At 42.8% G+C, this 12,635-nt stretch overlaps 1 protein-coding gene and 1 pseudogene across 1 annotated transcript in view; both read right to left on the minus strand.

Moving 5' to 3' along the window:
• Nucleotides 1-407: 407 nt before the first annotated feature.
• On the minus strand, nucleotides 408-4,916 carry LOC142967860 (meprin A subunit beta-like; annotated as a pseudogene).
• Nucleotides 4,917-7,989: 3,073 nt separating this feature from the next.
• Nucleotides 7,990-12,635, minus strand: part of LOC142967861 (calcium-activated potassium channel subunit beta-2-like) — a 96,869-nt gene continuing 92,223 nt past the window's right edge. The window contains exons 4-7 of the mRNA XM_076107465.1: nucleotides 11,581-11,676; nucleotides 10,355-10,522; nucleotides 9,988-10,183; nucleotides 7,990-9,862 (exon numbers count right to left, since the gene is read on the minus strand). Of these exons, the coding sequence (XP_075963580.1) occupies nucleotides 9,578-9,862; nucleotides 9,988-10,183; nucleotides 10,355-10,522; nucleotides 11,581-11,676 (745 nt within the window). The 3' untranslated portion in view covers nucleotides 7,990-9,577. The remainder of the gene's footprint in view (nucleotides 9,863-9,987; nucleotides 10,184-10,354; nucleotides 10,523-11,580; nucleotides 11,677-12,635) is intronic.

The raw sequence follows: 12,635 nt of genomic DNA on the forward strand, positions 1-12,635 counted from the left end.
GATATGTTCACATTGAAGGTTTTATTCTCAGCAGCAGTTTTGACATTTACAAAAATGTTGAATTGCACCTTTGGCAAAATATTTTGTTGTATAAAGGACCCCCCCCCCCCCCCCCCCTAAAACATTCTGTGTACTCAACTGAACAGCAATTCCACTACAGAGACCAAATCATATCCAATAATGCTCTAACGTGTTCATGGGGAGGTCCAAAACCAAAGTTGCCTCTCTTCTGCTAACTGCTGATTTCTTCCTTTGGATCGGAACATCATGGAGTTGTGATAATGGATGTCAAATCTTTTGTCGGCTGCTCCTGTAATAAAATAGAGACGTATGTTGTACTTAGTTTTCAAACACAAGCCAACAACGTGACCGTCTGCTTTAGATGCGTGAGCTCGAATGAGGCACGGTTAGTTATTGCTGTGCTGTGAATTGATGCTGACACTCACTTCCATGAATACAGTCATGTCCTGTATGATCACCACCTCGTCGCCCTCCTGCCGTCTCTTCCTCGTCCTGCAGGCCTTCCCTACGATCACCGTGGAAACCACCAGCATGGCCGCTCCCACGGACCCGACCACAGCCGTGACCGCCGTGGGCTTTCCAGCACCTCCCTGCGGAGCACCTTGGTCCTCCGCCTTCACCAGCCTGTCGTCAGCTCGGACTGCGGGGCGGACGAGGGGCCGAGAGGCCAGCAGATCGGATATATCTGAGGACGAGCGGACAAAACCGTGATGTTTCAGAGACGGGCTGATCTTAGATGTACATCACAAGATGTCTGAATGACTCCACACCTTCCAGACTGAAGAGGAAGAAGGCATCGTCTCCTTTGATGAAGTCCCTGCTCTTTAGTCTGCTGTGGGTGATGAAGCTGCTCGTTCCGGTGCCTGGGCCCCGGTAGTAAGAGCTGCCGTCAGACGCAGTCACTTTGGAGCCCACCTTCCTGGGATCGTCCCAGTAGAACTCAGTGCCTGTGGGGAGGGGGGGGAGGTGATTCTCAGTTTGACGAACAAAGCAACACATTATCGCGCACAGAACAGAATAAGTGTCTAGTCAAGTTATCCACCCTTCTCTCACCGTCAGAAGACATCTTGTCGGGGTCGGTGGTGACCATTCGGTGCATGTTCATCTGCTGTCTGACGTCAGAGTGCTGATCCATCAGGGCCATAGTCGCTTGCTGCCACGGACACGGCCACTTGAGCTTGTGGTCGTTGGGGCCTGAGGTCAGGTAGAAGTAGGTGCCCATGTATCCTGGACGGTCGCTTCTTCTGTTAATGTACACACCGACCTACAGAGCGCAGAGCGTGTGTGAAGCAACGTTAAAGCACCGTGCAAGCATGTGACGGTCATGTAAAGTAAATTCACCGTTTAACGAGAGGCCTCCCCAGAACAGCAATAGTCCAATTGTAGCTTAGCAACCACAACTGTCCACAGTCGGCGAGTCGAGCTTTGGCGTTCTTCAAGATTGAGAGAATCGGATATTTAAAAAGGTGTTTACCTGGAAGGAGTAACCTGCTGGTGACAGTAAGCGAGGGCTGTACAGCTTTTCTCCTGCTGGTGTGGTGGCCAGCAGGCAGGTGATGTTGCGGATGTGCCAGATGTGCTGAGGGCACTTTGTGGATGACAGGTTGATGTCATCCAGAGAGAAACCTCCCTCCGATGGACCCTTTCCCCTCACGCCCTCAAAAACCACACGGGCCTTCCGGGTCACATTCAGATTGATGGCATGCAGTTCCCAGGAGCCCATGACGCCTGCTGCAAAGAGAACCAATAGACTAGAATATTAAACACTATTAATGACGCATTTATATTATAGTTGAGGTTAGAGATGAAATATTGATTTTCCAGCTTCTTCCAAATTGTTCTCAAAGTTGGAAAACTTGCCTATCGTGCATACTGTATATCACACGGTATGTAATATTGTATATGTCATTCGTGTACCTGAAATGCTCTTGAAGAGCTTGAGTTTACCGCCGGGGTTGACCTCGTCATACTCTCTCACCCAGATGTTGAGAACATCATCTGCTGCGGCAGTGTTGTGGAGGAAGAACTGCAGACACTGGACTCCAGGTTTGGGGTAAAGCCAACGACTCCAGGAACGCACGGTCACCAGGTTCAGCAGAGGCGGTGCTGAAGTGCATGAAGTAGCCTTCTCCTGAGGGCAGGGGAGGACAACAGTGGGTAAGGTTGTCACATTTAGACAATTCAGTGTGCCTTAAAGTCTCCCCAAGGTTGCACTGGCTGGACTATGAGGGGCTCAAGCTTTATTAGCCAGCATAGGGGTGGATAGCAGCGAAACCAAATGATGTCTATTTCTAATAAATCACTTATACTTTGCTATTGATCTTCAAACGACAATCTGTTTTTACTGCCAGTCTGTACTTTGTACAGGTCACGTTATAAATCACTTGAGGCAACCGTTGTTTTTAAATATCTTCAGACAGTAACTCTAATCAAGGCCATAGCTGAGGCTCGATAAGCTGATAAAGTTTATTAACTGCTAACTGGACAACAACTCAGAGAGCTGTATAATAAATGATTATACCGTATATGCTTTATCCACATTTTCCGCTGTTTCACTTTGCACAAAGTTCAGCACCTCGACATGTATTTGTTTTTAATGGCAGTCACCTTTACACTGTCCCATGTTGGAGAAGTCGGTCTGAGGCCCTCCGCTTGCAGAGCTGCGTTGTTCCCACTTTGCTTTGCCGGGACCCTGAATCATCCCACAGATGTTCTCCAGCTCAAAGTTACAGCTGTCCACGAAGGCAGAAGACTTGGCTGTGGAGAGGAAACGGTAAAGCTCACACTTCAGTACAGTAGGCTTCAAAGACAGAGACTTTCATCTTATCTGGCTGGAACTTTCTCTACCTTTCCCGTCATAATCCTTGAAAGCTGCTAAAATGTACATATATTTTAATAGATAATATATATATATATAGATACATAGTCACTTATTTTACATTCTCTCACCATTTACAATAAACGAAAAAGTAACAAAATAACTTAAAGCTTAAAATAGGTACGTAAACTACGTAACATAAGAACAGAAACACAAACATCACTAACGTAACTTCACAATAACTCAACAACCGTTTAGGACACAATGTCTCTAACATCGGTCTCCTGGGTTAAAGTCCTGTGTTTGGTCTCAGTCAAACCCTCTTTCTGCTTCAACCAATACTCTGATCAAATCTACCGTACATCATAATTCCTTTTGTAATATTCAGTTAGACCTAATACTCTCCTCGTGTTGTTGTTGTCAGGGGCCATGACTGAAGATAAAGATCGATATCTTAAAGAGAAACAGGCCCATAAGAGGAAGTAGTAGATTCCAGACTATTCTGTGAGTGAATGTACATTCTCATTACTGCGCCAGTCTCAATAATTATTAGATGCAAACTTCTTATGTCAAGACTTTTTAATCAGGACACCTTCGGTCAAATATGTTTATCCAGCTTTTATTTTATTTTCCCTCCATAAAAGGAGCGATAAAGGGAACAATATATGACATATTGCTGTAACAGTCGGCCTGATAACTGAGGGCTGATCTTGCAGGTGGAGAGCAAAAGTACCACCACACGAATATGACATCATAGAATAAAGAACAGAAAGGAGCTGTCGGACTTGACCAGCACACTGAATATATTACTGAATATCTGAAGCCTGAAAACACTCTGCATAAATGAGGCTATGGCTGCATGATACGTATTACCAAGGATGATGAATTATAGATTATTGCCTTGGATTATCAATGTAAATTAGCATCATTTTATGGCAGATAAACTCTGACCTTTACTTGTAACTCTGCTAGGTTATTATGGGACACAAATCATTCTTATGTTATGAGGTGATTTCATTCATTGATTGTTCAAACACTTAACCGTGAAGGTTTTTATGTCTCATTCATTGTTTGATGGACAGAATGACCGGCTGAGAGGACTCACTGCATTTGTAGAGGCTGTTGAGCTTGGTTAGGTCACTGGCGCTGAAGCCCATCCTCTGACCAATCACATCCATGAAGTGGGGGATCTTGGTGACGATGGTGGGCTCAGAGGCGATGTTGAAGGACGTCTTGCTGTAGTGCATCACAGAGCCGTAGTCGTAGGGGACGCCTAGGGCGCTGGACACTGCGTCGTTGTATGTTTTGAAGTTGTGCTCTTTACCTGAGGAGGGCACAACAAAGATCACCAGGAGCAGTTCAGCCCTTTGTTCTTGACAAAAGCAGTAGAAAAGAGTTCCTGTAAAGGTACTACATGAGTATACATTAATTCAGAACAAGTGTTGATCTGTAATTCAAGGTGTCGTCACCAGGTTCAATGCGATCCCACATGATGTTGACGTAATCGTCCCGGTCGGCTCTGGACTGCTCATGCCAGAAGCCCAGAGCGTGCAGGAACTCGTGCTCAACGGTTCCCAGACGGTCACAGTTTCTACCGATGGACAGCCGCTGTTTCCCCACATGCTGGTTGCCCACAGAAGAGAAGCATCTACGGAGAACGGGAAAGCAAGATTTTACTGTGGTGGGGGAAAAAAAGCTGACTTTTAATCCCTGGAGAGACATTTGTGCATACTAATAGCACATTATATTGACATTAATAATGCACTTTGATTAGGTTCCTGGTGAAAAAATCTTTCATAAAATAGAAGTATCAATTAGTGCAGCTTCAAGCATTTGATGGGGATGCAGTGTTTGCATCGCTACACTGCATGTTGTGGATTCATGTGCCAGGACACATTTAACCAAAGACCGTCATAGTTAACGATGATACAGTTTATATGAACTCAAGGCAGCGCTCACCCGCTCCCTTTGAACACAGAGATGTAGTTCTCCTCTCCTGTCCATGGTGTGAAGTCAATGCAGGTCTTCAGTCTGTACTGGTCGAATGCCTTCAGGATCACTCCCTTTGCATTCATATCTGCATGTTACACAATGTGGGACAAAGAAACGTATGAAAAAGCAGCGTTATTTGGTGCATACCCATGACAACATGGGAGGTACTGTGAATGTGTCTTACCCAGACTGTCCTCTAGGTAGTAGGGAATGGTTGTTGGCCAGCGATACTTGTCTCCTATAATGGAGTTTCTGCTGTCTGTCTGATGGGAATGGAGAAATCAAAAGGTGGAGATGGATAATAAAGAAACAAAGAGTGCAAACTTGTACAGACTCACTGAAGTGATGCACCTGAATCCTTGTGTTTTTAAATGGCTAGCTTTCCTTCATTGCCATGCAAATTAGATTTCCTTCAAGACAAGGACGGGTTTCCGTCCCACTAGAAGACTTCACCGTCTGTAAGCTTGTCGCTCTATAAAACGGTTCTTATCTGGGTAGGGGAATCTACTCAGTGTCTTTCCAAACAATTATAACTGTTACATCTGTACATAGCCATCATTTACATTGTTTAAATTCATGATCTCAAGCAGATATCGTTGTACTGTTTAGCAAATATAGTATCATATTATGCAAATTATAATTCAATTTGAGGAAGCAATCAATCATCCACATAAGCACATGATAATTGTATATATATATATAGATATATATATACACACACATATATCCTATCGTGCCCAGAATTAAGACACAAATATAATGTACTCAAATAGACCTGAATATGTAGATTACTTAAGCAGTCTTTGTCTTACTTCCCCCTGTTCGATATCTCCCTCCAGCAGGTCCAGCCCAGCCGCTGCAAAGACAAGTTTTTATTTTGTGATAAAAGTCCTCAGAGACATATTGTACAACAAAGCAAAGCAAGACTAGTGTGTTCACAAACCTTCATTGATGTTAAAGATGTCCCAGTCATGGCCCTCATCAACGTCCGTTTCTGTAGATGTGGAACCAAAAAGGGGGATTGCAGGATGATCTTACTTACGATGCAGTTAGCATTGAGCCCTGCCCACAGACCTGCGTTTACTTTTTAAAATGTCACATATATTTTCATTTATTCTTACATTTTAATTCTGCCATCTGACTATTTTAAGATTTGAAATGGACTTCCAAGTCGTTCTGAGTGACAGTCCATATGGCAATAAACAGATTTATTTCAGGTATTTAATTTGCTGACACCTCAGTACACTAAAATACGTTCAAGAAGGAAGTAGTTAGAACGTTCTCTATTGAGCTGAATGTACAGTGTATGACGGGTGCAGTGATACTGTTCAGCAACCACGTACAATGCAAGACATCACGATCATGCATATGCTGCCTAAAGATCACAGGTGTGTTAAATCTTAGAGTGTAATCTAACCTCAACCTCAGTAATGTACTTTTTCACAGTAACTAACATGAATCCATCATTACGTGACTCACCTGTATCCCCTGTTAGCTTAGCTGCTGCCTAGAAAATGCAAAATACATTCATCAATCAATAGAGAAAATTGATGACATGTTTTACTAAATATTTAATGAACAACCTGGGCCACAACTGAACATTGGAGCGAAGTCACTGTTTTGTACTGGAGATGCAACATATTAAAAGTTTCACAAAAATGCATAAGCATACACATACCAGTCCCAGGACAAAGAGCAGAACGATCCACCTGAGTGCCATGGCTGCAGCAGCAGACACACACACACACACTCACTGTGTTGGTTCAACCTGCCTCAGTCGTGCTGTGTCTTTGATTTTGTACTGAACAAGAAACACTGACGCGCACACAACATTCACATGATCTGACTTTTACGACTCGGGTTGAGGGAGATTACACGGTTGTCATATTAATTATTAATGTATTACTCATGATTCGTTTATCTTTCTAGAACCTATGATCTTTCTACAAAGTAGTTCTCCGACACGCTTGGAAACAGAGGGGTGAGTAGAGTGGTATTCAGTTGGATGTAATCTACAACCTCACCACTAGATGTCGTGACTTTTCATCACATACTATACAATTGCTGTTTTGACAAACTATACAGGGACTTTTATGATTTTTTTTGACATATTATACTTTTTTTTCGACTGACTATACAATTACTTTTTATGACTTATTCGACATACTATACTACACTAAATTGAGACATAAGAAGTTTGACAGCCAGAGGCAACTTGACACTTTCTGAATTCTAGTTAGTTGCGTCCAATTAGCCAGAATGACTTCTTGAGATTCAAGTACAATAAGATTGGGCCACTCGTGGGGCTTTTATGAGCTGTGCTTAATGTTCTGAACATTAGCAAACAACTAATAAGTAATGTCTACCTGAGCAGGGAATGAAGTTGCCCTCCCTCTGTGTGTGTTGATATCCCAGCTTCTATTTGCTACAAGCAGGCCGGCCGCATGTGCTTTTAGTGCATGTTGGTGAACGTGAGCGTGCTGCACTTTTAGGTCCCTTCTTATATGCGTAGCGCCCATCCTCCATTTACCCTCCAGGTAGACACCGTTAGCTCCGTCAGCCCTTTCGCCATAGTTTGCATCGTCAGCACTGTTAGCTGTATTTGTCGCCATGTTGAGAGCCGTTGAGAACCAACCAAAATGCTCCTAATCTCAGATCTTGCACCGTTGGATGTGGCTGGGGTCAATAAAATGTAAGTGTAGGGATGAATTCATTGATTCGAAACTCATTGGCATACAGCCTCGGTGAGCCAGAGGGGGACGCCAAAGACTTCAAGTAAAGCAGCGTTGTAGAATTGTACCAAGAATTATCAGAGGCTGAATAATATATTGCTGTAGAAGACAAAATATAAAACAACAGCAAATACATCTGTACACTAGTACACATCTTCCTATTTATAAATACATTTTTGTGTATCTGTCCAAAGTATATTGGAATGATCACAGTTAAAGAAGAAATGAGATGTTTCTTTATCTAAATTACAAAAAAAGCCTTAATATAAGCAAAGTTTAACAAACAAAAATCTTAATCCAAGCTGGAATCCATTTCTAACCTTGCAAATATCTTGAATATGTATTTTCATTTTCCAACTTTTTTGACGAGTAAAAGGACGAGTTTTCTTCTTTCTGAGTGATTCCAAACTTTTAAATGGCAGTGTATGTTTTTGCATGCTTTATTAATTGAACCAGATATTATGTGGCTTAATACAATTCCTCCAGATATATTGTACTCCAAATAATACTTAAACTACATTTCTAAGAGCAAGGCAACAACAAGAACCATAGCAGGTTGTCCTGTCTCTGTAACACCTTTGATCACAACATCGGATCAGTCGGTCCACAGCAGTTATTAGACTGATCGTACAGGTGCGGTCGGATGAAAAATGGGCCCATTAGATATTTACCACCCAGTCAACACAGGGCGTGTCAATGATGTCAGTCATCGTGAAACAGTTATAGTTGAAGCTATTTAAAGTGTCAAACTTCATTATCAAGAGGTAACAGGCACATGGTGTTTATTAATAGTGCATCATTTGTGTAACAAAACATGTTTGGATAGAACATTTAAAATCAGTCACAGGCAGCACTGGTGTAGTGAATGAAGCTATGAGTAAACATTGTTCAGCCTGATGAATATAGTAGAAAATAGGCTTCAGTGGTTTTCCTTTTCAGAGGCCATTTCCTTAATTGCACTGCTCGACGCACTATATGCACAACACTGTATCTGAACGGCTGCCACTAACCTATCCTCTGGTCTTTAGCCTGAGAGGAGCGAATCAAAGACATTACTGAATGTGGTAAGTGAGCAAACAGTGGAGTGAAGCAGAAAATTGGTCTCTTTGTTATTGTATGCACTTTGTGCACTCAGTATTCGCACTTTCTAACACCACAGCAGTGGTTGGTAAACAGGCAGGCCTACATCAGATAGCCCGAAGAGCACTTTCTGGAAGTTGCAGTTTAAGATCTGACTTTAAAGAAATACTTCGACATTTTGGGAAATACCGCCCATTCGCTTGCTTACCGAGAGTTACGTGAGAAGATTGAAACCACTCGTGTGTCTCTATGCTAAATATGAAGCCACAGCCAGCAGGCTGTTAGCCCAGGTTAACACATGCTGTAGATTACTAGCAGGGGGATAAACAGCTAGCCTGTGTCAAACAAACAAGATATAGCGTGTTAATTAGTGAGCTTAAGGGTTGTTGCTAAGGCAGATTTTGTTGCCTTTGCACAGAGCTTGTTGTTTGACCTCCACCCTTCTGGTATTTGTGCAAAGCCAATCAGCTGCAGCTTCATATTTGATGGACGAATACAAGAGTGATGTCAATCTTCTCATCTCTCGGCAAGAAAGCACAGAAGCATGTTTTTATGTCGAACTATTCCTTGAACAACCAGCGTTGAAAAGCTACATAACGTAGAATTGTTAAAAAACATTACGTCACATTTGTACAAATTCTTCAAAACTACTGATTGGCCAACAAGAATAGTGGAAATTATAGTTTCAAAATGCGTGACTGACTTCCACCAGCAGCAGGTCTCAAAAATATATGCTCGTCTTTCTAGCAGCTTTTAGATTGTCTCTGATACGCGTCTTTGAATCCCAACATTCCAGCTGTCACAGACCGACCACTCCTCTCTACAGGGCTTTCCCTCTGTGTCCTTCAGTCTCGGCCCCTTTGAAGCTGCTTCAGTTGTCCCCATGTCCGTATATCGGGGAGCTTCCTTTTGAACTAATGGCCTTCCTTCCCCTTCACCTCTTAATGCGGCTTACTCCCTCGCACATGATGGACAGGTACTGTGTCAGCTTCACCATGGCGATGATGATGGTTCCTCCGATCAAGGTGCAGGTTGGCCAGAACAGGGAGTGGAAGATGGCCACCTGACCGTAGATCTGTGTCAGGATGGCGCTGTCCGTTCTGTCCGTGGGGTCCACGAAACACTGGACCGTGTGCTGAGACCTGAGACGCTCCGAAATGTTCTGAACCACAACGTGCGTGGCCGCGTAGTCCTTACGGCACTTTGGGATGTAGAAGCACTGAAGGGAAGAATAAAAAAAAAGAGAAAAATGAACATTGTTTACTTGTATAGAGCTTGTACATCTTGCGGTAGTTCAGCAGTCATTAAGTTTACATAAGTGTTTTGGCCCTTCGCAGTCCAGACCTCAGGATTGCTGTCATGCGTCTCCTCGTTGTGCAACAGTTGCACCACCTTCCCTGAGGAGTTGAGGCTCACGAACACCTGGAGACAGGGGTAACGGGAACTCCTCCGGCACTCCGTTCCACAGCTGTACGAACAGTTTACATCACACACGATGGTGGAGTTCAAGACGGTGCAGCTGGTCTCGTCCGTCCACACACTGTAGAGAAAGAGCAATGGTTTCCAATGTGAGCTGCAAACACACTGTCAACGGTTCTGGTGGTTAGATAGTCAAAGAGTGAGAAAATACACATGAACTACAGCGAGGTCACACAAAAAACAACAACGTGCGTTTATGTTTTCCGAACTTGAGCTTGTGACTTGTTATTACCGGTCAGAGTAAGAGCGCAGGACGGGGATTCCCAGGACAAAGTACATCATGATGGACAAGACGACCATGCCGAGGCCCAGCAGTATGGCTCTGTCCTCCCCTGCCCTCAGAGCGGTCACTGTCTTCTTCTTGTCCAGGACGTCATATTGGATCTTCTGGTTGACGGATCTGAAAAAGAGGTCAACTTTAAAGATGCACCTCGACAGTTTGAAATGTATTTTTTTATTTTTTTCCTTTTCCAGATAACATTGGACACATCTCTAGGCGTTCAGTCCTGACACCGCCAACTCGTTTGTAGGGTCCACTAAGTAGGGAACTGTGTGCTGAGACCTGTGGCCTTTCCCTTTTTAAATATTAGATTCATTCATTTTAAAGCACTATATAAAAGACTCATGGGGGAGTGATAACACCCCAGTCTGCATGGCTTGAATTAAAGTCAGCTTAAGTTTTGTTTTAAAACATGTGAGGCACTTGGCATCGCAATGCAATAGCGATGGGGATTCCTGCATTGACGACCTGTGACTTTACAATCTTTAAACGCAGGTACGTGTCTGCATTTATACTTTTTAGAACCGTTTTCTCCTCATGAGCCAGTATGCTACATTAGATCCTCGGATATATAACCCTGCTCGATGTTCCTAAGATGATCCTGGATGTGATCATATACTCCTGGGCCTCGGAATATCCATCATGAGCTCAGATAAGCAAATCCTTTTTTTCGTCTTTAAAGTCAATTCTGAAAACCAATTTTTGTAGGTGTGAAATTGTGAAATTGTGAAATTGTGAAAAGGTGTGAAATTAATTAAACACTGTCCTGCCTCAGCTCTTGAATTTAGTGTCACTTTCACTGTTTTCAGTGCTCACACTTTATTATTGTCTTCATCTGCTTTCGTCACTACACTTAAGTGAGTCCATCTCTTACCCTTTAACTGTTGCCACTGCTTGCACATCAACTGGCACGTCAGTTACTTAAACTCTGGCTTCAACTTCAACTGAAATTGCTGTCAAGTCATTTACATTTACATTGCAACTGCTTCATCATCTCTTACTCTTAAAATGACAGTTCAGCTACTGCCGTCTCTAACAGCACGCTTCAAATGGCAGTCCAAATACTTTCAATTATCTACTCTTCCAATCTTAGGTCAACTACTTTTCAAACATTTTAATCTGTTATTTTCAGCACTCGTACATTTTCTTCAGAAGATTTTCTGGACAGTATTAAATACCTGCTCTCACTTCTTCCATCTGTTGCTTTACCTCCTGTCCACAGAAACATCCTGTCTGAGGAATGTGGGAACTGTAGTCCAGAGGAGCTGACCCACCTGCAAATATAACAGACCGTTAATCAAAAAAAACTACAGAAACTACGGGATCTGACTTCTGTTGTCCTGACGGGCCAGGAGATACTCAAAGAGAAGTAACGAGTGACTAAATATATCCATTTAAGGGAGTGGAGTAAAAAGTGAATTATTTCCCTTTCAAGTGAATATGGAGATAATTCATGACTTTCTTGTACTGTACTTTTGTATTCATAGTGTTTTTAATAGATTCAATTTATTTCATCATGTTATAGGGATTACAGGGACCACTTCACAACGATCTTGTGTTAACATCGACTGAGAATATCAGTGGCCGTACATCACACATATCAGGTTCACTAGAGTGTACCAACAAGACAACATCAAAGCGGACAAAACAACCCCTTCTGGCTGTAAAACCATGTCATCACTGAGCTGGGCCAGCGGGCCTCACAATTATTTACAACCCAGGATTAACAGGTCTCTTTCATCAGTCATCAATATCCACACTGCCTCTGAGAGGTTACAGTCGTGTCAGCTCTGGTGTGTGTGTGTGTGTGTGTGTGTGTGTGTGTGTGTGTGTGTGTGTGCGTGTGTGTGTGTGTGTGTGTTTCATCTGTTTCTTATGTGTTCCTTTCAGAAATCATATCTCTCTATGCAAGAGCCTAATCTTATCCCCGACCTCCTTTCCAGTTGTGTATACAGATACATTCACTTGATTTTGCTGTGATTGTGTGTAATGTTTTCAATGTAAAATAACCCTCATGATGTCATCAGGGTTAGCTCCGATTGGGTTTTGGAAACTAAATATATATATGATTTATATAACAGGAAGCCTGCTTTACAAACTGGGAGCACGGGGTTTGAAAGATGTGGGCATTAACCACACAGGGGAAGTCTAATGAAAGAAGTTGAACTGCATTATGGGGGATGTAGGATCCAGTGTTTGTTGGCGCTTGACCCGTATACTAGAGACTAAAAAT

This window comes from Anarhichas minor, unplaced genomic scaffold (genome assembly GCF_050575085.1).
Source record: "Anarhichas minor isolate MPS153535 unplaced genomic scaffold, ASM5057508v1 ptg000039l, whole genome shotgun sequence".
NCBI lineage: Eukaryota > Metazoa > Chordata > Actinopteri > Perciformes > Anarhichadidae > Anarhichas > Anarhichas minor.